The following is a 24,018-nucleotide window of genomic DNA, read 5'->3' on the forward strand; positions in this document are numbered from 1 at the left end:
AGCGGCCATTGAACATAATGTGTTTGGTATCCGCATAAACCGTACCAGCTTATTGTGTACACATCGGTTAAAATGTAGCGTTTCCACTTTTTGTCGCGCAAACATGGCGGTGCGTCGTCTCCATCAGGCGGCCCGGCAGAACAAGCCTCAGAGATCGGAACAACGGCCTCCAAGCACCCTGTGCGTTTGTGCGGGAGGCAACATCATCATTTCAACGCCGTGCCAGAGAGCGTTGTGGCGTCGTGAAAGTGAGGATTCGCATCATGCTGAAGCTCGGATAAAGACGATGCTGGGTGCTGAGCATAGAAGAAAAATTAGACATCGTCCGTGCTATCAAACGTGACACGAAGAGGTCGGTGCTGGCACGCGACAGGGATCTGCTGTTGACTACTGTATGTGGCATTTGGAATGCGAAGTTGCTCGGCAGCGCTGCTGCGACCGCGAAGAGATGTCGGCTACGAGGTTAGACTTTTCGCCATCATTGCCTCTGTTGTTGGCGAAGTGTCGACTAGCGACAGTGATGACAACACGGAAAGCGACAGCACGGGTGATTCAGGCCCGACAGTGGCAGAAGCTGCGCGTCATCAGCCTCATGAATGCAATCGTCGCAACGAGAACAGGGGCGCAATAACGTAACTATTCCAAACGAAAAGTATTCCAAACTTTAGCACCCAGCAATGAAAAAGGTGCACCGGAACTTATGCAGCACTACTGCGCGCGTGCACGGAGAATACGCAACACCGAGGAATCTGCCATGCGAGTGTTTGCCAAGAAGAGGGGGCTGGCTGGAAAGCTGGCACACAGCTTCAGTATGTTTGAGGCCGCTGTCGTCGTGCTAGGCCACCGCGGCATCAAACGAAAATAACACTTTTGTTGCGCGAAGTGAATAAATACTGCATGTTTCTTCCCCCTTTCATTGTACTCTCTCAGAGTTCCGTTTTCGACAGGTAAGCGGGTGAGCTCATGCTATTTTGGTTAAACAGTACTACCGTTTAGTACATACTTTTCCCGAGCTCCGGCCAACTACGGTTTAACGAGGTTTCACTGTACCAGCATGCAAGTGTTTCTCTAGCAAAATGCAATCTTTCCCAAAAAAATCTCTGAAGCCTTGTGAAAGCTCTTTGTGCATGTAGGGCTTAACACTTTTGCTTTGGCTGCATTGTTTATCAAGTGCTTACCGTATTTACACGATTGTAAGTCGACCCCTTTTTTAAAAATTTGAAAGTCTGAAGTTGGGGGGTCGACTTACAATCGAAACCGAAACATGGCTCCGCCCAAAAAAAAGCGATACCAACGGGAGCTACAGCGTAGTTAGAATTTTATGTTTGCTCTATGGCCCTACCCGTATCTTTTCAATATCCCGCTGTTTGGTCGCTTTTCAGAAGAGTTTTTCAACATTTCTTAGAGTTTTACAGTACATGCGACACTCATGGGGGGGGGGGGGGGGTGTCGATAGTTGATGGAAGCGCCGCTGTTCCCATTTGCGGCGGCACCCTCAGAACGGCGGCGCTTGCGGGGAGTATCGGTAGTTCATGGAAGAGCAGACACTGCTCGCTGGTTTTTTCTGTTTGAAGGCATTGGTATTGACATGGTATTGGTTTGACGCGTTCTACTTTACTGCCGGCTACGTGCTACTTCTATGCTTCCCCAGTCGTCATGAGTGCACTAGGCCCAGTAATTGTTCGGCACTCGTTCACAGCAGCGTTCAAGAGGGCTGCCATCCTTTACGTTGAAGAAACAAATCACTGCACAGCGATGTTTCTAAACGGGTGGTGCGAGAGTGGCAACTGCAGCGAAGCGAAATTTTCACCTGAGATGACAAGTGAGAAATTTCCGACGTGCCAAAATCTGGACGCTTTCCGGAGCTGCGTACGTCGCTGAAATGCGTGATCGGTCCCTGCCAGTGAAGTGCGACGTGGTCATGAAACAAGCCCAGACCTTCGCCTTAAATTTAAGGTTCTGCTCCGCCGTGAGTACAACGAGTGGCTGGCGGCAGAAGACTGCGAAATTACGCCAACCGGACCTGTCAAAAGAGCCTCCCTGACGGCTGCGTGTGGTTGAGTGCATTTGGCGTGGGCGGCTGTTCTGCAAAATGTCCTGGTGCGGTCGTTTGCCAAATGTGAAATTTCGCTGGACCACGACGCGCTGTGGGACCGCAGCAACGATGACGATGGCAACACTAGTGAAGACGAGTAGTCCAGTGACCATGTCAGCTACTAATAAATTTTCGTTATCGAATGCGCCTTCGGGTATGCTCTCTTATTTTTTATTTTTTTCGGTCACGCGATATGGGGGGGTCGACTTACATTCGAGTCGACTTACAATCGTGTAAATACGGTAGTTTTTTTTTTTTGTACATCTTCCGCTATTTTGTCAGAAAATTGTCGCCTCTAGCTTGTTTAGACAGTTCATGTCGTGAAGCAATTGCCCATGTAGCTCATCCTTAACGTAGGTTGAAGAGAACTTTGAATTTCTTTTCTTTCTGGGCTTCGGTATGTTATTTGGTGCCAGTGGCGGCATGCTGTGGAGCACGAGGTCCCTAGTGTGATCTTCATCCACTGTGGCCACATACTCACAGGCACACGACACAATAAAGCCCTTGTGTTCACATTTTAGTGCATTGCAGCTTTCATAGCGCAAGTGTTGCTTCTAAATGTAAAACCTCCTCAGTTGTATAGATGTCACATGTGCATATTTAAAGACCATTGAAGTCCATGAGCCTGAAGGGCTCCCTTCTGTGAGCTTCACACAGGAACCAGTAAGGCACACAAAATTCAATTGCATTTAGTTTTGAATTGAAAGTGAGCGTAAGAAAGGAATGTTGAGCTTGCATACATGCCAGTGGCATTGAATAACTAGCACAATTGCTTTGATTTCAATTTCTGAAATAGGCTTCGGATTGCATTCCTGTGAATGTTATCAGTGGCTAAGATAGGAGTGAGGATTTAGTTTGGCATCCAGAGCTCAAATTCTTGTTCAATATACCTTTGCAGTTCAGCTTTCTGCATGCTGACGTCACTTCAAAGGGACACTAAAGCCAAATGTTAAGTCGGGCTAAAGGGATAGATCAATGCCTGAGGACGGCCAAGGCATCAATATTACCACAAATAGTGTTTTAGTAATAGAAAGATTGAGGTAAGTGCAGGACACAATTTGCGACTCGCCAGGGCCATTCAAGTGCTAGCCCAATGACGAATGCACTCCTAATTTTATTTCTGTTGCCAGTACTCAACTTCTCGTTAGAAAAAGATAATTGCATTCCATTATGAGATGGAGAAAATGCTACTTGTGCAGTTCTATTCAGTGTTTAGAAAAAGTAACTCATTAACGTTACCCTTGCTAACGATGCAGGCGGACTGAAGGTTTCATTGTCGCACAGTGCTGTGCTGGTTTTGATGGCTCGCAAAACTCCCACAAAATGCAAGTAAGAGATTTCCACGTCTGTGTGATGTTGCAAGATGCCTGAACGGTCCACGCCACTTAAGCAAAAGCAGCTGGAGCGGTGAATCCAACGCTCTGTTCTGGCTCGGTTTCTCCATGGCCGCACGTTTGCATTTTGCACGAAAAACCCTAGCGCCATCTGTCAGGTGCCGTTTTGCTCAAAGGTGGCTGTAAAGGGCGTAGATAGCGTATCCAACATCAACAGTTCCCCACTCGGGAGTGTGTGATTTGAATTGTGCTAAAGGTATCCTCGCCCTTCAGACGCGATTTTCTTTTAAAACGAAGTCTCTTTCCTTTTGCTTTTTCTTTTTGCACGAAACAAGCGCAGCGAGGTTTCTGGAATGGTATTTTAACAGTGCACACTAACTTAATATTTGCCTTTAGCGTCCCTTTAAGGCCTTTTGTTAGATTCATGGTCGGAGTTGCAGAACAAAATGTGTGGAGCACATGTACCAGGTACTTTGCATGCATTGACTGCTCTGGAACTACTGATGAATTTCCCAGTGTACTAAAACAAATATATTGTGGTTAGTTTGTGTTTGTGATGTCCATTGTGTTTTTATCATTTCTGCAGCCTCTGAAGAGCTGTCCATAGGCAACATGCGTTTCACCACTTTTGACTTGGGTGGCCATCACCAAGGTGACTGACTTTACTATCCCTGCACCTCTGAGTATCATTTTCCGAGTGCAATAAAAAGGAATGTTGGAATGTCAGTGTCAAAATTTTACTGTCATTGTTTTTGTAAATCATTTTATTTTTTGTTACTTGACAGACCATAATCAAACAAAAAACAACCCTACCATGCTCCTCCACATTGCAGCTTGTTGCATTCTGCTTTCTTTTACGTGTCTGCCATCACATCATTTGTAGGATTTCAAAGTTGTGATGTACTGTTGGTGAATAATGTGCCAGTATAAGCTCGCTACCAGCAAAAGGCGTCTGCATGCACAGCTTTTAGGAAGCACCAGCCACTTCAGCATACTATGGTATGAGGATGTGGCCTTTCGTTTCGCTGTCTTGAATATTGAAGTGCATTTTCAAAGTGTAACATAATTTTGTGTGCACTTCTTCAGGAAAGGGGCAAAATGTTACTTGCCTCATGGGGCACATGTCGCACAGGTTGCCTTTTGTCTTAGCATTGGCGTACAGCTTATTGCTTGTATGCTCATTTTCTTGTCCTCACCTTTATGCCAGTGCCCCTTAAACTAGTGCATTTGTTATCCAACTTCTTTTTCTCATTAAGTATTATAATTGCCTCTATGAAACATGCCAGTTGCAAAAGCTGTCTTCTTTCTTTACATGTGCACAGCTCGAAGAGTGTGGAAAGACTACTTCCCTGCTGTGGATGCCATAGTTTTCCTCATCGATGCCCATGACAGGGAGCGTTTCCCAGAGTCCAAAGCAGAGCTGGACGTGAGTTTTGATGTTCCCTACCATTGTCCAAGTTAGCAGCCCCCAACATCTTGTCAGCATTCTACAGTTTAACTAAATAGGCACTGCTAAGTGCCACAAGTCCGTTCTGGTAGCTCCACATATAGTGCCCACGAATATTGTGAAGATTTGGCACTCCCTCAACACTGCCAAAACTTCTGTGCATTACATGTTGTCTTGCAAGGGGCTGCGCATCCTGCAGCCAGGCACACTACCATTGTGTAGCATGCTGTACCTTGCCAAGGTTGAGCATTCTCTGCACATAACCAGATAACTTACTGTATTCTGTTTCATACATAGCAGGCGATGCCATGAAGGCTAGAGGCACTTCTCACATTGCTCGCATTCGTGACTAAAACATAGTGCACCACATATTAATGAAATATGTAGGTATATATCATCTACTTGGGTGTAAGAGTAAGTCTTGTACTTTTACGTTGCCAAATATGACGTAATTACAGTAGAAGCTCATTTATACATTTTGGAAAATGTGACAAAGCGTAATAACCAGGAACGCGTTAGATCCGAAGCTGCAATCTACGTGCCTGCCATAGTTGCTCCGTGGCTATGGTGTTGGGCTGCTGAGCACAAGGTCGCGGGATCGAATCCCGGCCACGGCGGCCGCATTTCGATGAGGGTGAAATGCGAAAACACCCGGGCACGTTAAAGAACCCCAGGTGGTCGAAATTTCCGGAGTCCTCCGCTACGGCGTGCCTCATAATCAGAAAGTGGTTTTGGCACGTAAAACCCCATAATTTAATTCAATTTTTTTGCAATCTATGTAACACAAAACGTTGCACAACTAAGTATGGCACATTTGGGTTATCGCCTATTAAAAGCATGCTCTAAAACAGGTAGATGAACATGCTTATCGCAATAGTGTTGGCAGTGATAGCTGTAAATGTGACTAGCGATGTCTCATGAAATTTGCTAGTACTAGGAGAGAAAAGTGAGTATGGGTGGGTGAGTACTATGGGGAATCTGCCATGGGAGGTGCCTACTGTTCTGGATCACACGTGCCTTGTGCCTTTTCTTGTTAACGTGGGATCTGGCGGCCAGAAAGCGTATAATAGGTTCTCAGTTTGCGATGTACTGGATATTGGTGTAGAAAGGTATAGTTTTCTGGGAACATATTAACCGCTCAAAAACTGCAACTGTATTGGGTCAAAACATGTTGGTGGGCTAGTTGGTAAAGAATCCATGATAGTGTATAAGCGGGACTGCACGAGGACATAGAAAGAAGCGGATACAGAGACTGTGTATCTGTTTCTTTCTACGTCCTTGTTCAGTCGCGCTTATACACTCTATCATGTGTTGGATCAATTTTTCTGTTCACGAACATTGGCCATGGAAAATCATGTGAAACTGGGTCGCATCATTGAGATTCTACTGTATTACATAGAATATGTTGCAGATCTGAACCTGTTTACCACTAAACAAGTGGAGTGACTTGCTTCTGCAACCACAGCTTTGGCATTACCACTTGTGCTTGCAACCAAACAATGCATGTTGCACACTGGAAGACCTAAGGGGATCGAGTAAAGCGATTTAATGTCGCCTTTTGTCCACAAGGTTGTAGTTTTAATATAATGTAGTTATTCCGTAGAAGGAATTAAGATTACAAATAACTGCACATGTGAAGTGAGACTCGTATCCACATACTACTTGCATAGCTTCCGCAGCGTTGCCTCCTATGTATAAAACTTGGTCTAGTAGATGCCTCTGTGCATGGGGTGCTATGCACGGGTTACCAAGGCAGGACATGCTTTAGGTTTGACAATGTGGGGCTTCATTAGTTTTCATTAAGCAACAAAAGGAATGCACCAGACAATAACCAGGAACTTAAAAAAAAATTGTCATTTACCACGAACCCTCATTCAACTTCTCCGCAGTGACAGTCTCGCACGCTGCTGAACGACATATGCCTACTGCGACACTACTGTGGTGTGCATGAAAAGGGTTGGGCGCCCTGGCATCGCATCCACTTCTCGGAAAGTGCTCAGACAAAAAAAAACATCACAAAAGGGTTGCTGATGGGTTCCTAAACTTTCTGGCCTTGGGGGAACCCATCAGCAATACTTGGGAACTTTGTGTCCTTGTCACTTCCCTACCTCAATTCTACTTATGCACAGCCTTCTGTTAAATGTTCAGTGAATCAAATGGCTACACATAGTGCAAGTCAAAATCATGGTTTGGGTGAGTTGGTTATGCTTTGCAAAATGTTCTTTGCACTAAAAGACGTGGACAAGGGCTTGAGGTACAGGATGTGTGTCCTGTATCCCCCTTTTTTTTTTGTCCGTATCTTGTTGCGCAAAAACCATTTCACATTGTATATACCATATTTACACGATTGTAAATCGACCCCCCATATAGCGTGTGACAGGAAAAAACAAAACAAAAGAGCATATTCGAGGGTGCATTCGACAACGAAAATTTATTAGTAGCTGACCTGGTCACTGGTCTACTCGTCTTCACTAGTGCTGCCATCGTCATCGTTGATACGGTCCCGTAGTGCGTCGTCATCCAGTGAAATTCCACATTTGGCAAACAACTGCACCACATCTTATGGAGCAGCAGCCCACGCCGAATGCACCCAACCACGTGCAGCTGTCAGGGAGGCTCTTTTGACAGGTCCGGTTGGCGTAAGTTTGCAGTCTTCTGCCGCCAGCCACTCTTTGTACTCATGGTGGAGCAAGTCCTTAAAATTTAATGCGAAGATCTGGGCTTGTTTCATGACCATGTCGCACTTCACTGGCAGTGACCGATCACACATTTCAGCGACGTATGTACGCCGCAAGCTCGGCCTACAGCTCCGAAAAGCGTCCGGACTTTGGCACGTGGGAAATTCCTCACTTGCCATCACATGTGAAAATTTCGCTTCGCTGCAGTCGCCACTCTCTCACCACCCGTTCAGAAACGTCAAACTTGCGGCCCGCTGCGCAGTGATTTGTTTCTTTGGCGTAAAGGATGACAGCCCTCTTGAATGCTGCTGTGAACTAGTGCTGAATGATTAGTGGGCCTGGAGCCCTCATGACGACTGAGGAAGCATGGAATTAGCACGTAGCCGGCAGTCAAGTCGAACGCTTCAAACCAATGCCTTTGGTCAAACTAAGAGCATAGAAAAAGCGAAGAGCTACAGGGAAAGAGAAACATGTGAGCGCTGTCTGCTTTTCCATGAGCTACCAATACTCCTTGCAAGCGCCGCCATTCTGAGGGTGCCGCCATGAATGGAACAGCGGCGCTTCCATCAACTATCGACATCCCCCCATGAGTGTTGTGTGCACTGTATAACTCTCAAAAATGTTGAAAAACCCTTCCGAAAAGCGAACACGCAGGATAGCGAAAAGCTACGGGTAGGGCCATAGAGCAAACATAAAATTGTAACTACGTTGTAGCTCCCGTTGGTCTCGCTTTTCTGGCAGCGCCATCTTTTGGTTTCGATTGTAAGTCGACCCTCCCCCCACACTTCAGGTTTTCAAATTAAAAAAAATAGGTTGACTTACAATCATGTAAATACGGTAGTAAATTTAGATGACTATTGTTGTACAAGTGAGCATGTTAGCGTGCTCTTCAGCAAAGAATTGATGCAAGGATCAGTGCTAATAAGGGTCACTTTGAAAAATTCTTTGCCGTGCAGCCTAGACTTGACCTCAGCCGAGAACTTCACTAGTAGACGTGTAATTTGTTAAACCTGTTTATTTTAGCAGTAAAAACAATCCATCGCAGTCCTACAACAGTCCTGTTGGTTACCTTGTTGCAAATTAATGTAATTGAGTCACTAATTAAGGGAACAAGGTGACACTTGCTGACTAGAGAAAACCAAAGCTGCGCCATTGCTGGTCTGCTGGTGAGCATGGGCTCCAGGGCTTGTCCAAGCTTATCATTAATTCGAGAGGGCATCATCGCTTTAAACTGAGAAAGGTGCAATGATATACCGTAACAAAAAGCTCTAGCTTTCTTTTTTTCCTTGCACGCACATTGACATGCAGCAATTGTTGACGAGTTCCTATGACTGTGATGAGAACACAAATGTTGATGGAAACAAACTGCCGTATGCTGGACAGTAATATAATTTTGCTGTTTAAAAAATGTCTCGAAGTGCACCTTGCACTCATCAAAGTGTTTGTAGCGTGTTTCTGTTCCTGATAAAGTGGAAATGGATGGAGGTGCAATAACATGCCCACCTACCGTATTGACTCGCATAATGATCGCACTTTTTTGTAAAAAAAATTGATGCAAATTCAGGGGTGTGATTGTAACGTGGAGTAAATCTTCTGCGAAAAAAAAATTTTTTTCATCCCGCATTTGCTGTGGGATGACAACAGGTCAACAAACAGGCGGCTGCTTCTGTAACAGTGCGCACCGCCAAAATAAAAATGCCGGCCAGCGGAGCATGCTGAATGCGTTTTTTTTTTCTTCTCGTGAGTATATTACCTGCATAGAAACAGTTCCTTCCGTATCGGTCATGAATAATATAGTTAAGATCAGCATGTTTGTGGCAATAGCGTAGCCATGTCCACTTGTAGGGGACAAAAACGGAGATCGGCATGCTTAGCTGCCAGTGACATAGAAACAAATTGCGGGCATACTGCGAAAACTGCGGCATTTGTCTTGACTACAATCCTTATACGGCACATTTCCGCTAATGGTGGGCAAATATCATAGCTGTGTTACAAGCGTTCGCTTATGAATAGGGTATACTTCTAACGTATCAATGTGACCGTGGCTACTATCGTCGCCGCTTGTGATTTGTTGCGGGTCCACAAGTGCAGACGAAAGGAATCAAAAGGCACCTTTTTTTGTTGTTGTTGATCACAACCATTATAAAGCCTACAAATAATAAAGCCAAGGCAAGTTTGGTTGTAGTTTCCCTTTTTTTTTTTATGGAAGTGCGGAAAGCGATGAAAGAAATGAAATGGGGCATCTGCTTAAGAATCTGTTTGGTGCATGCCTACCGCATGGTATGTCTTGAAGAGTCGTTCGCGTAGCATTCGACAGATGGTAAGCATGGTCATCATTAGCTAGACTTGGCACACGACATATCGCTGCGGCAAGTCCGGGGTGCGATCATTATGCAGGAAAAAAAAGGCGAATTTTGATGACAAAATTTGGGGGTGCGATCATTATGCAAGTAAATACGGTACAGTAAAACCTCATTAAACCGTACTCGCTTAAACAGTAGTTTCGTTTTAAAAGTAGTAAAGTCAAATCCCCGACTCAGCGGCCATCGAACATGATGTGTTTTGTATCCACATAAATCGTACCAGCTTATTGCATACCTATCGGTTAACACCTAGTGTTTCCACTTTTCGTCGTGCAAACACGGCGGTGCATCGTCTCCATCGGGCAGCCCAGCAGAACAAGCCTCAGAGATCGGAACAATGGCCTCCAAGCGCCCTGCGCGTTTGCGTGTGAAGCTCCATCAACATCATTTCGGCGGCATGCCAGAGAGCGTTGTGGCGTTGTGCAATCTAGGACTTGTGTCATGCCAAAGCTCGGATAAAGAAGACACCGGGTGCTCAGCATAGAAGAAAAATTGGACATCGTTGTGCTATCAAATGTGACACGAAGAAGTCGGCGCTGGCACGCGACACAGATCTGCTGTTGACTACGGTGCGTGGCATTTGGAATGCGAAGAAGTTGCTCTGCAGCGCAGCTGCCACCGCGAAGAGATGTCGGCTGCGAGGTTCAACTTTTCGCCATCGTTGCCTCTGTTGCTGCCGAAGTGTCGACTAGCGATGGTGATTAGGATGACATGGAAAGGGACAGCACGGGCGATTCAAGCCTGACAGTGGCAGAAGCTGCGTGTTATGTCAGCCTCATGAATACAGTTGGCACGATGTGAACAGCACCCCGAAATGCAAAAGGTGCACCGTGACTTCTAGCGCTACCGTACACGGAGAATATGCAACGCCAATGAGCAATCTGCCATGCGAGTGTTTGCCGGTAAGAGGGGGCTAGCTGAAAAGCTGGCTCGCAGCTTAAGTAAGTTTGAGGCCGCTGTCGTCGCTGCTAGGATGCTGCGGCATCAAACGAAAATAACTTTTGTCGCGTGAAGTGAATAAATGCTGCATGTCTTTTCCTCTTTCATCGCACACTCTCTGAGTTCCGGTTTTGACAGGTAACTGAGCGATCTCATACTATTTTGGTTGAACAGCGCTACCGTTTAGTATGTACTTTTTCTGAGCTCCAGCCAACTACGGTTTAACGAGGTTTCTCTGTACCTGAACACTGAGCTGCATTAACACCAATGTTTCAGAATTGCACACACACATATGCCCCATGTGTAGGTTCTGTGTGATCATTGTCTACCAGCCAGAAGTGTTGATTGGACAGGTACCACTATATTTTTTATTTCAATACCCTAATGGTCCAGAGAGCATTACAGAGGGGGAAATTATTGCACAATTTTAAGGTACAATGTGATTACAAACAGCAAGGAAAATAACAAAATATCATAAGTACAATAAAAATTGAGCAAATTTAGCTTTCGCTGTCAGCTAGTGGTTTTCACGCACAGTATGTGTCTTGGAGCATAGCCATGAGCACCAATGGCACATGCCAAGCGTTGGTAAATTTCACTGTGATGCACCTTCCAAATCCAGCACTGTTAACCCTAATTTCAGTGCAAACTAATTTGGGAACTAAACCTTTGCCTTACAGTATTAGCGTTGTGAGAATGTTTCTCGACAAAGGCACTTTTCTTTCTTTTACAAATAAATAATGATTTCATTTTCCTATTTCACTTTCTCGTTTCAACTGAGCAAGTAGAAATTGAGGACCCTTGCTGTACAGACTTGCCAATGTTGGGAGAACCACATCGGCCTTCAGAGTGTCGCAGAACAATCTGCAGTGCAGTCCACTTATAGTGGTACCACATAAAATGATATACAGTCGCCGACTGATTTTTCGGACTCCAAAAATTCGGACATGCGCGATTATTCGGTCTGCTTCGCGGCACCGCCATTCTCACCATAGACCATAATGTATAACAACTGCCGAAAGTTCGGACGCCTTGCAACCTCTCGTCTGATTTTTCGGACACTCTTTTAGCCAACTAGATCGAGAGCACCATGCACCGACCCTGACCGGGTGCTATTGCAAATCTCCGTTCATCATCATCGTTTCTGCCTGGTTCGTGGCTACAGCCATTGCTACAGCAGTTCCGGTCTCAGCTTAGTAAGCCATGTCAAGACAATCCAGCAATTGATTTGTTTCTTCGTGCACGATGTGTGAGTAGGCGATGTTTTTCGTTTGTGCGACTGGTGTCGGCGTGACAGCGCGGTGATGTTTCCTTTGTGTGCTGGGTCGAGGTTGCGGTGATCCAACGTGGCATACAGAAACATAGCGTCAAGTGTCTAACTGCGCCGACAGTGCTCGCGCAGACTGCGCTGGGGAATGCCGGCAAGCGGGTGCCAGGAGGCCTAGGATTTGTCGCCTTCCGATGTGCTCCCTACTGACGCCGAAAATGTTCGTCCGAGCATTGCGATTCCGGACACTGTCTCATTTGGCAGTTTCGCAGATGCTGACACTGCTGTACTGACGTGCAGAACTCAGCGACGGCGAGATCATTCGTCAGGTTTCTGCTGTGCCGCCAGACGATGACTCCGAGTCGAAAGATGACGCACCATGTGCTACGCTGCTGTCGCATGCGGAGCGTGTACAAGCTGTGACTGTGCTTTCAGCTGCTTATAGTGACCGTACGAACCTCTCCGAGATTCAAGCTTATCTGATTGCGCGTAAACGGAACAGCGTGCAACGGCGCATTCACGATTTCTTCAAGCCTACTGCCGAGCACGAATAAGTGCGTGAAAATAAAGGATTTTTTTTTTTTTCTTAATCTGCTTTTTCAGACACCTGTTTAGTCGGACATTTCCGCAGTCCACGTGAGGTCCGAATAAACGCTCGGTGACTGTATCTGTTATAACGATGAGCCGACTTAAGAGTGTCAACTTGTACATTAGGGCTATGAGAAAAAAACATATAACGATACGTTAGTCACTCAATATCGAATATAATGATCAGAATTTTGCCTTCTGGACGGCAGTTTCCATGCAGAATAATTGTGAAATTTGCATTCCTAAGTTTCTGTTAAACAAACGACCGAGGCAGCATAATACGTTTGCCTATGCGAGTTCGTTTCTGCCACCATGAACAGAATTTCGCGTGCGCACAGATGCCAAAAGCTACGGAGAGCATTGCTAGTTGGCGCAGTGCACCACAAGATGGTGCCAGCCGCCTCGCCCACAATCGAGCTTACACGTGTGGAGAGGAAACAAAAGAAAAGTGAAAATACAAGCAGCAGACAGCCTGGTTGATAAAAGAAGTCCAACAAAGCGCAATGTTGTATTACTTGAGACGAAGCAGCAAATTTTGCAAAGCTTAAAGTGTGAGCTCACAAAGTGCGCCTGGGTGAAACCCCTGGAACCAACATGGTGGAAGCTGCTGTTACAGAGTTCTGGAAGCATGCCGCTACTGTCAGTGAAACAGGTGGTGTTTTGATGGAAAAACTTGAGTGCAGATAGTGCTGCCTCATTATGCACAGAGATCTACAGGGCGATTGTTGTCGCGACAGACAGCGGCATTGTGCTAAGGGGGCAACGAGATTGACAATGACCCCTCTTTGACACCGACCCCGACGTTCATTTAACGTGAAGTGCACTGTCATTGATCGAGTCGCTCATTGATTTCATGTTTACTTAATTATTGCTGCTAGTGTTTTGCAGCACCTGGACACCGCAGTAGTGAATATGAAACTCCCGCGAAAGCTAGTGCGGATTTCTGACTATTTCAGGGCACCAAACGGTTGATGCACTGTTTAGAGGTTACTTTATACAGGCTACTTTATACGTCTATTTTTTAGCGCAAGTGGCAAATTTAGTTTCGAAGCTTCAAAGGTATGTTCAGCAGCTTTTTTTATGGCAGTCCAGACAGAGTGATGATCGGTTATAATAATCGGATTTTTCGTTCTTCTTGATATCGTTATAAGTGGACTGCAATGTGTGTGGTTATCCATGGCTTCATGATGAATCTCTCAATGAATCAACTCAGTAGCCAGACATGGTGCTGGGAAATGAGAAAAAGTGCAGATATTATTTGGTTAGGGAAATAAGTGTGTGGCTTATGCCACTTAGAGCCAGTCTGATTGCTTCTTGAGTTTTCATTTCGTTGTGCTTGCAGTCGGAAAAAGCACTGAGCTTTTGTGAAATTGAGGTGTCTGCATTTTAAAAGGGAAAATAATTCTCTGTGCTAATTAATCATCTTGTCGGTTATGTTGTGCATGAACACGTCCAAATTTCTGATGAAATTTAGACGTCACTTACATGAACATGGTAACCATGCGAGCTTGTGGCTTCTTGACATTAACTGTTTGGCATGTTTCTTTTAAACTTGTAGACTATTGCTGTTGGCTGAGAAACTTGCAGTACACAAACATGTGAAGCTTTCTTTTTTTCCCACGCCACTCCATACGCCAACCATATGGCTACTGTTCTAGGCACTGCATGCCATAAACAGTGTTGTGACACAAACAAATGTCACCAGTAACTGGTGCTGCAGGAATTGTCTTCAGTGTACTGATCGCAATGCTGAACCTCAAAACCCGAGTTGCCTGAGCAGATGCACTTTGCGAGTCAGAGTGCTTCTTGCAATTGTTTATTCCACATATGCTAGAAAACAGCTGGTATCAGAACTGTGGACACCAGTGCACCTGTGCTGTAATTACAATCGTAAATCGCAGGCGACCTTGCGATTTGTTTATAAATGCTTACTAAGGTATTATCCATCCGGAATGCCCTTGGAACTTGTGAAGTTGTTTTTAATGCTGAAACTTTAAAACCTTGAATTAACAAAATTTGCGATTTAACGGAAGTTTTTCGCTGCAAGTACAACATCGTTATATTGAGGTACGTAGTTTGCTGCACCAAGGGTCATCCCTTCTAGCTCTCTAATCTTTCATGGCATCTCGGTCACCACCGCCACACTTAATATAACGGCAGACTACGTTCAGAGACTCGATAACTGTCGCTAAAATGCGTGCACGAGTGAGCTTATTGTCCCCGCCGTCGCCTGCTGGCACATTGTCGGTGACTTTGACTTCCACGTTAGCATACAATGTCTACACATCTTTTCTCTGTACCAAGTAGCTGGCAACGCCTAGTCTGGCACTGTTGTCGCAGTCTTCTTACACTTAGCGGAACCATGCACAGGGCCAAGATTGCCCATGTGGTCGGCAGACGCACACGCACAACACACCAGCAGTGGCGAAAATGTGATAAAACATCCAACGCAGTTGGCATTTGCACAAGAAAAACTGGAAAAACAAAGCTGCCACGTTGACTGATGCGCTGACTTGCTTCTTTGTAGCGGGCGGGTAGCCTGCCAGGCAGGTCAGAATAAACACATAAATTGAGCACTCACCACCACACAACGTAGGCACTTGGCACAGCTGTGCTGCCTATCAGTGGCCACATCACTAAACATATCGCTTGCTCAATCGGTCGTGTCCGAATTGCAGCCCCAGCGACAGCTCTGTTGGAGTCCGATCTCAAAGGCCATGTATGTATGTACTGCAAGCGCCAGAAGTAAGCTGGAAACACGTCATGGCCACCATATTTGTGAGATCACACCCGTGATATGCGAAGCCGGAAGAGCAATGCTGCATGCTGGTCTGAGGGCACAGTTAGAAACTACAAATTAATCTATTAATCTCTAATAAGTTGCATTGCATGTTACAGGACTGCAAAAATTCTACAAATTAACTGAATTTTCAAATAAACCTAGATTGAATTATCAAGGTTTTACTCTATGCACTGCACAGACACCAAGGGCATGCAAATTGCTCTGCAAGGAGTTTGTGTGCCAGTGCCGCAATGGTCTGTTTTGGAAAGTCTTATAAAGATGCAGATGTGGCTTGCTGTGGTTTCAATAAATCCGAAATGCAATGCAAAATTCCTTGTCTATATCGCAAGATAGTGGGAAGCAATGAGGTTGGATTCATACCCATCACCGTAGCTTAGTGGCTATGGCATTGCAGTGCTGAACTCGAGATCGCAGATTAGATTCTAACTACGACATCTGTGTTTGATCACAGTGAAATGCTAGAACGCTTATGTATTTAGATGTGGTACACATTAAAAACCCCCAGGTGGTCAAAATAAATCTGGGGCCTCCCACTACAGCGTGCCTCATAATCATATCATGGTTATGCCCCATAAAACCCATGGTTCATTCTGCCCTCACGTGAAACACAGTTTAAGAACCTCTGGTTCTTAAACTGGGTTTTTAATTTAAGTTCTTAATGTATAATTTGGAACTCTGGATGCTTGCTTTTTCATTTTTGATGGTTTTGTAGCTGCTGCATTGCCTAAGTGCTGCAACCAGACACATCTTCCTATTGCTTAGTCATGTATGAGCAAGGTAGCAGTGGTGGCTTTAGTGGGCAGGTCACATTACCTGTTTGATTGATATTTTGTTTTGCAGCATCAGTCGTGTCGCACAGAGCGCCATATTGAGAAAATATGAAAACTCCTTGCCACATGCACGTGTTGGGAAACTTGAGTCAAAAAAGGGAGACATGTAGCATCCCTGCTACACCTTCTGTGGAGTGCTATTCTACTAGACACTCTACCTGCACTTTCTTTACCAGTGATAGTCACAACTATGCATACACTGCCACTTCCAGCTTTCTTTTAGTATGCTGTGGCTTTGGTTTCATTTGGATGTGTGCACTGCTTTTGCCTCGCTGATTCACTTCACAACATTTGCAGTGCTCTGTGTTTACAAAATACTAGTTGCTGTATAGGCCCACAAACAGCTGTACACAGTCTTGCTGCTGTACTTCCAAGCTTGTCTAAGATAAACAGTTCAAGGCCACATGCTTCAGAAGTAATTAGCTTTTGGCAATGAGTGGTGAATCTAAGCATGTTCTGATTTTTCACTTGATGTGCAGAGCCTGCTGACTGACGAGCAGTTGGCAAACTGCCCAGTGTTGATTTTGGGCAACAAGATTGACAAGCCAGGAGCAGCTAGTGAGGATGAGCTTCGCACCTACTTCTGTCTTTACTCTCAGACAACTGGAAAGGTTAGTACACATAAATGTGCATTGCACTGGTATTATCTTTTATGCTTTTGTTGTAATTTGTCAGTGTAATGATTTCATGTGGTTACAGCACTAATTGGGTGTGGTCATGGGAAGCTACCAGCGAAATGGAACTGTCTTAGCAAATACAGCCTGCGCACGTTACAACGGATTCGCATACAACAGACTTTCGGATATAATAAACCATAGTTCAGCCTTAGTTTGTTCTACATATTTAATTAATGCAACGAAGTTCGCTTTTAATTGACCGTGCTACAGCGGATGAAATTAGTGGTAATTTTTTTTTTTCAAAATTGGCCATATAAAACGGATTTTTGCCGTGTCGACATGGGCTGACCACTGACTTGCGAGGGTCAGCCAAGGTTCATGGCTTGATATCGTGCATGCAAGGGAGGGAGGGAGGGAGGGAGGGAGGGAAGGGAAGGGAAGGGTGGGGTGGGGTGGGTGAGTCAAAAACGCAGTCTTCTTTTGCGCATGAGGCACAGGGAGGGGAGGGGAGAGAGAGGGATTCTACTCTGGCGGGTGCTGCTTTAAGGCGCAGCCACCGTATCTTGAAAGCGATCTGCCACGCTTGCTTAATTTGCTATCACAGTCTATCCTTCGCCTTTCAAGTGAAACTGCAACTTTTTTTCTTTCTTTTTTACTTTGGATGTTCGTCACTCACCCTTTGTAATAAAGTTAGACATCGCGACGAAAGTTTCTGAAGTGAGACGTTTCGGACATTACGAACTTCGGATGAAAACGGACGGTTCTTGTAGGATTATCGGGGTCCGTTCTAACAAGTCTACTGTTCTGTCAAACAACAAATTGAATCTGAAGGGCAGTACCTGCCATTGAGAAAAGAAATGATCAGAGGACGTGTCTCAGTTTTGCTGTACATGTAGATCGCTTTTGCGAATTGCGGCTGTTCAATATCAGCAAGATTGCGACTCTGTGTCCAGAACATAAAAGGCCTCCTGGTCCGATACTGCACATTTGCAAGAAACCATAAATGACTGTCGAATCTTTTCTCTGAGTGACTCCATGCATGGAATGTGAATTGAAAATGGTTGCCAGGTTTGTCTTGCATAGACAGGGGCTTTCCATTTCGTGAAGGCAATTTTAGGGTCCTGCGAGTGGCCAAAATGAATGCAACCCCCATCCACACTTACCGGATTTGTTCATTACTGTTTAGATTTAACCCTTTGAAGGTTTTCGCCGTACATGTACGGCGGCAGTTTTCTGTCCCACAAGGTCTTTGCTGTACGGGTACGGTTCCGACCCTCCGTTCGAAATTTCACGCCATAATGACGACGGATGCTCACCGGGAGGTGCTGCCACCTCTTAGCACCTAGAAGATGCGTTTGAAATTGGTGCTAGCTTCTTGGGGAGATAAACAGAGCTGATTGCTAGCTTGAGCACGTCGCTCAGACTGCGGCAATGCCCCTTTGGCGGTTTCGGTTTCGCCGCGTGATCGCAACGCCAGCGCGCGAAACGTCATTTTTTTCTTTGTCGGCACTCTCTCGCAGGGTGGTAAAAGTTAATTTCTTGATTTCTATCTTGATTGGCGCTGCTCTTAGCTTGCTTATCAGCGCCGTTCGCGAGGTATTCTCGCTCTCAGTGGCAGCATGGTTTCGGTTCCGCCGCGTGATCGCAACGAAGGCGCGCGAAACGTGGTTTTTCTCTTTGTCGCCACTCTCTCGCAGGGGCGGCGGAAGTTGATTTCTATCTTGATTGGCACTGCTCTTAGCTTGTTTATCACCACCACTCACGAGGTATTCTCGCTCTCCGCGGCAACGCGCTTACGTGAAAGGGTGCCTCAGACCTCTGCCCAAGGCAGCCACACGCAGAGATGTCATGTGTGCGCCAACACAACTCCTCACTCCAAGAGAACACACGCATTTTAGGTGTGCAGACTGCGATAAGGCGCTGTGCGTAGACCTGTGTTACAAGGAGTACCACGCTTGGAAATACTATTGAACATTTTGCAGTTCTGAGTGATGCCGACATCAAAATATTGTTCCTAATTATTTTTACTATTTATTCCGGACTTTAAACATTTTGTACATTCAAGATCCGCAATAAAGTAATTTGACCACCTGGAAAAGTTTTTTTCAAAATAATTCGACCCTCAAAGGGTTTTAACAAAACCACCACTCACTATCTCTACACCTTGCAGCCTTCCTCCCCTCTCTCCCTTTTCCCTCTATTGTGGCACAAGATTTCACTGTAGGATTCGCAGGTCTGCACTGAACATTGTTTCATTCATGCTCGCAGGGTTACACGTGATTGGGAATGGACTCGGATGTTTTGCAAGCTGAAAGCTAGTTTTAAATCTAAACGTCTGTGTAGTGTCCAGTCGCTGACGCAATGTAAGGGCCAAGAAACAAACGAATGAACCGTCAGACATCCAAGCAGCACACAAGGTTTAAACGGGTGGACTTGGGGCAGTCGAAAGGAGGGCGCAACTGGTTGCAACAAGAAGTTGGTTACAAAATCCAACGCAGTCTGCCTGGTCAATTCGTTGCCGACGTGTGACAATTAGCATTTTAACCACATATTGTAACGGACATGCTGCCAGGCATGTTCACGTGCAATTCACAGTACAAGTGCATTGATGGCAGCACAGTGCATATCTGGATGCACAGGCTGGTTGGCTTCTGCGCTACGCCCATTTCTACCTTACCCGGAATAAAAACGTGCAACAAGCACTTTGACCTGCACGAGGCACACTGCAGTCTCGTGTCGGGGCGACGCAGGCTTTTAGGGTTAGCATAATGATGAAAAACCACTCCACTGTGCAAGCAATTTGCAACGTTCAAGTGGGAAAAACAAAAATCTTTTGTGCGTGTTAATGTGTCCTTCGCAAATCAGTGAATCGGTCAATTCCCACTTTTCACAATCCTGGCAAACTGTCCAAGACTTATGGAAGATTCAAATAGGCATATTTTATTATGTTTCTAATTATCTATATATCAAACTATTTCATGATTGTCTTCTGAGTTTGATATTTGATCTTTGATATATCAGGGATCGACCGTGTATAGCAAAATATATTATAATCAGCTGCATTAAGTTGCATCAGACTTTGGAAATGACAATGCCTGTTACAGTGCACCATGCTACCCACCGTGGTGGCTCAGTGGCTATGGCATTGTGCTGCTGAGCACAAGGTCATGGTTTTGCTTCTTGGCCACGGTGGCTACAATCCCGCAGGGGCAGCCTGTACCACGCTTTGGGTACACCTTGAAGAACTCTAGGTGGTCAAAGTTAATCTGGTCCCTCCGCTGCAACATTGTGCAAGTTCTGGACGTCAGAATCTGATTTAATGCCCCATGCTGGTGGCTTCCTATTCGAAAGAAGGGCCTTTGATAAACCAAATTCAGTTTTTTGTGACTGGAATAAAATGCTTCATGAGGTTCCATTGCAACTATCAGTTATAAAGTAAAAGCTTGTTCATTCGAATTCTGCGGGGATGCTACCAAAATTCGAACTAATGAAAGTCCGAGAAAAGAAATTGCTCGCTTAAGCAGTCCGACGTGGCGGAAGCATGTGCGGACGCGCACTAGTACATCACTTTGGCGTGAACAACAATGTCTATACTTCGAAGCACTGGCGCAGCCAATGTAACCGGACGCGGCCAACGCGGTCCGACGTGCCCGGCATCAAGATGGCTCTTGCTCCATCTGTGCATCGATTGCGATAGCAAATTAGTAGATAGCTATACGAAGTAAGGATAGTAGTTTTATCACCCGTATAAACTTATAAGCATTCGCTTACTAAATTAACAAATACGGTGTCACACACACACTGGTAAACTGAACACATCTCACTTGATGACTGCAGAAGCTTGCTGAAAAACGCTGAAGTGGGGAATCCCGGCATTAGCAGCGAGCGAATTGACCTTCGTACAGCTCCTCGCTTCAACGTGAGCGAAACATAGAAAGCACATCGCATACAAAGCTACCGACACTACACGCACTCTGCAAACATCGCAGATCGCTTTCAAGATGCGGCGGCCGCATGGCCGTGCCATAAGCAGCAGCCACCGGAGAACATCCAGGCCCCCCTCGATCCCTCAAGCCAATGTGCTCCCGCGCACTAGCACTCTGCCCATCCACGATGGCACGGAGTTAGAATTACCGAGGACAGTGCGGATTTCAGTGTGAATTAGTGGGATGTATTACATACTGCTTTCAATATATTGCTGGAAGGACCGCGCCAGCTACTTCGAATTATCTGAAATTTTGAATTTATGAGTTGTGAGTTAATGAGCTTTTACTGCATACTGGAAGTTGCTGGGCGCTGTTGAAAGAGCGTTTCACCGCAGTAGTTTTTCACATTGCTTCATTATTATAGGAGATAGGTGAAATTGAAATGTCACTTGCCCGTGCTGGTCGGGACACGACTAGCATCTGTAAGCGTCATTCCTTCCCTTCCTTCTTCCATACTGTTGTTGAGGGACTGCATCACATGTCACGAGCCGTGCCTTTTTTTGTTGTTGTTCTTGTTTTCTCTTCCTTTTTTTATTGCTGCATGGAGCACATCCAGTGGCTGTATTGCGCGTTCTGCATTGGATGGTTTACCGAAGTCACATGCCATAATCAGTGATGTTGCAGGTAGTGTCTTATGTAAAGGCAGTTGTGTGTGTGTGTGTGTGTGACCTTGACTCTCTGGCTTGGAAGCAGGCTCCTTCGAGAGGAAGGGCATGCAGGCTTCCGTTTAAAATTTCAACAGTCTTCGTACCATGCAGCCATTTCAATATTTCTCAGACATGATTGTCACTGCCTGATCTATGCACCTGTCCGTTTGCAATGCCTAAACCTTGTGAGGGGCCCTTTATAGATTTTTTTGGATAGTACACTGTCGTGCATTGTTTCATAGTATTGTTATAAAAGCATCATACTATGCAGATGTATCTCTGGTTGCTTAGCAAACTGCACTGCTCTGCTAAAGGGACTTTGAATGTTCAGATATGTCTCTTTTTTTTTCTTTTACTCATCTTTTGTGGTTGTCGGGTCAGGGTTGCTAGCATACATACTGCGAAACCTTAGGCAAGCATTTTGCGATTATTTTACTGCCTTAAGCGTGCCTCAAAAGACAGAGGTGGCAGGCGAACAAGCTGTGTACCCGGCGCAAATCTTAACTAAGGAGACGTCGCAGAACAGTTCCACCGCATAACCGTTGTGTAATACAGTGAAGCATGCAAAGTACATTGTTGTGAAAATCATAGACAGCCCCTGGCTCACCCTGGCATTGCCAATCCGCAAGGCTTTCTGAAAAGGTCCGATGAATTTCATGTGTCTTCATTTGTCACACAGCAAGAGTTTACTGCTGACAACTTCTTACTCATTTCTCCATGAGCAGAGATACAAGTGCTTTAGTTTCTTACTGTCTTTCTCATGTGATGTGCAGGGCAAAGTCCCGAGGTCAGAAATGACGGCGCGCCCCCTGGAGATGTTTATGTGCAGTGTCCTCAAGAGGCAGGGCTATGGCGAAGGGTTCCGCTGGCTGGCCCAGTACATCTAGGCATCGCAAGCCCAAATGGCGAATGAACGAGAGAAAAAAAAAGCAATTGTGTTGGGGACACCTTGTGACTGGAAGAGAGTGTGGTGGACAACTGCTGTTGGAAGTACACTTCCCCCTCCCTTTCCTCACCTGCGACCTTAGCCTCCTGACACACAACGACCTCACCATCCTCCCCCACCATATGACAAGTGGTGGGATATCTAGGAAACCTTCTTTTTTTATATATATATATGTATAGGCTTCATTCCAAACCTTAGCTTCAGTCCAAACATAAAAACACACTTACATACGTCCTGTATAAAGAGCGCTGTACAGATGTGAAGGAGAGACTTTAGGCAAAGTGATCTTGCCAAAGTTTTTGTTTTGACTTGGTATGCTTAAGAAGGGAGAGGTAGGGAAAATGTGGATCGTTTTGAGTGTTGGTGCAAGACAATGTGGGTGACGGGTTCCTGTGGGCAAAAACAAATAGTTGCAGACGCTGACATGCTACTTTTTTTCTGTGTGGATAATTTGTTGAATACGCCTCGCATGTCACAAGAACTTGCCCTTTGAGACTTTGAGTACATACTTTGTAGGTTTTCATATGACTGCAGTGTTGACAGTAACATTTTAACCATTTTTTATGAACTGGTGTACTGCTTTGGAGAAGCATCACTGTGATGCTATTGCAATTCTCCAGAGGCATTTACGAAAGCGGCTTTGCCATTGGAGCGAAAGTCACCTTGCACATTGTTCTAATGTTATCTTCAGAGGCCTCATTTAGTTCTTTTTATTGTTAAGAGTTCTCTCAAGCATGGTGGCCAAAGGTTTATACAAAATGCTTTAGAGATTCAAAGTTGCTTGTCAGTGTCACTGCCCTTTTTAGAGCTCAAAGTTCTAGAGGTGAAACATGCTGAAGCAATGGTGTTGTCATGAACATTTTACAATAGTTTCTGCTCACTTTTTTTTTTTCTATTGAAGTGCTTTCCTCCCCCTCTTTTTTTCTTTTTTTTTAAGGACTGTCTACTGTGTACATAATTGCAGTCCCAGAAATGTGAAAGCTTGACTTGCTAGATAAAGAAAACCATTGCCAATGCTACAACTTTTGTCTTTCTTTCTTGTCACACACTGCATGTAGTAACTTTTGGAGCAGTTTCATCTGGTTATCTGCAACATTTGGCTGGTTCAGCATACTGATTGTTTTTGTTGTGCCACATATCTCCTTTCATGTTTACAAAAACATTATTCTGTTAGGCCAACTATGGTGTTGCACTGCTAATTGCCAGGTTGAGGGATCAAATCCCTGCCATGGTAGCGCATTTCTATGTGGGCTAAATGCAAAAACTCGTTTAGCGTACATTCGGTGCCTGTTTTTATTGAGCACCTGGTGGTCAAAAATAATCTGGATTCTACGTCGTTCCTTGTAATTAAATTGTGGTCAAGGCATGTAAAGCTTCAGCATTTAGTTATAGTATTTGTTCTGTTGTGCATGCTGCAGTGCATACGGCGCCCAGAATAGTTGGCCATTCATTTTTTACTGTGCTGCTGCTCCCTTGCC

General features: G+C 45.2%; 1 protein-coding gene across 3 annotated transcripts in view; it reads left to right on the forward strand.

The window, feature by feature from the left end:
- The window catches only part of Sar1 (Secretion-associated Ras-related 1), a 30,885-nt gene extending 7,323 nt beyond the window's left edge, over positions 1-23,562 (forward strand). For all 3 annotated transcript variants that reach the window (XM_065430763.1, XM_065430765.1, XM_065430764.1), the window contains exons 4-7: positions 4,016-4,081; positions 4,752-4,855; positions 16,824-16,955; positions 22,368-23,562. In XM_065430763.1, the coding sequence (XP_065286835.1) occupies positions 4,016-4,081; positions 4,752-4,855; positions 16,824-16,955; positions 22,368-22,481 (416 nt within the window). In that variant the 3' untranslated portion in view covers positions 22,482-23,562. The remainder of the gene's footprint in view (positions 1-4,015; positions 4,082-4,751; positions 4,856-16,823; positions 16,956-22,367) is intronic.
- Positions 23,563-24,018: the final 456 nt, after the last annotated feature.

The sequence above is a fragment of the Dermacentor albipictus genome, chromosome 1, assembly GCF_038994185.2.
Source record: "Dermacentor albipictus isolate Rhodes 1998 colony chromosome 1, USDA_Dalb.pri_finalv2, whole genome shotgun sequence".
Lineage (NCBI taxonomy): Eukaryota > Metazoa > Arthropoda > Arachnida > Ixodida > Ixodidae > Dermacentor > Dermacentor albipictus.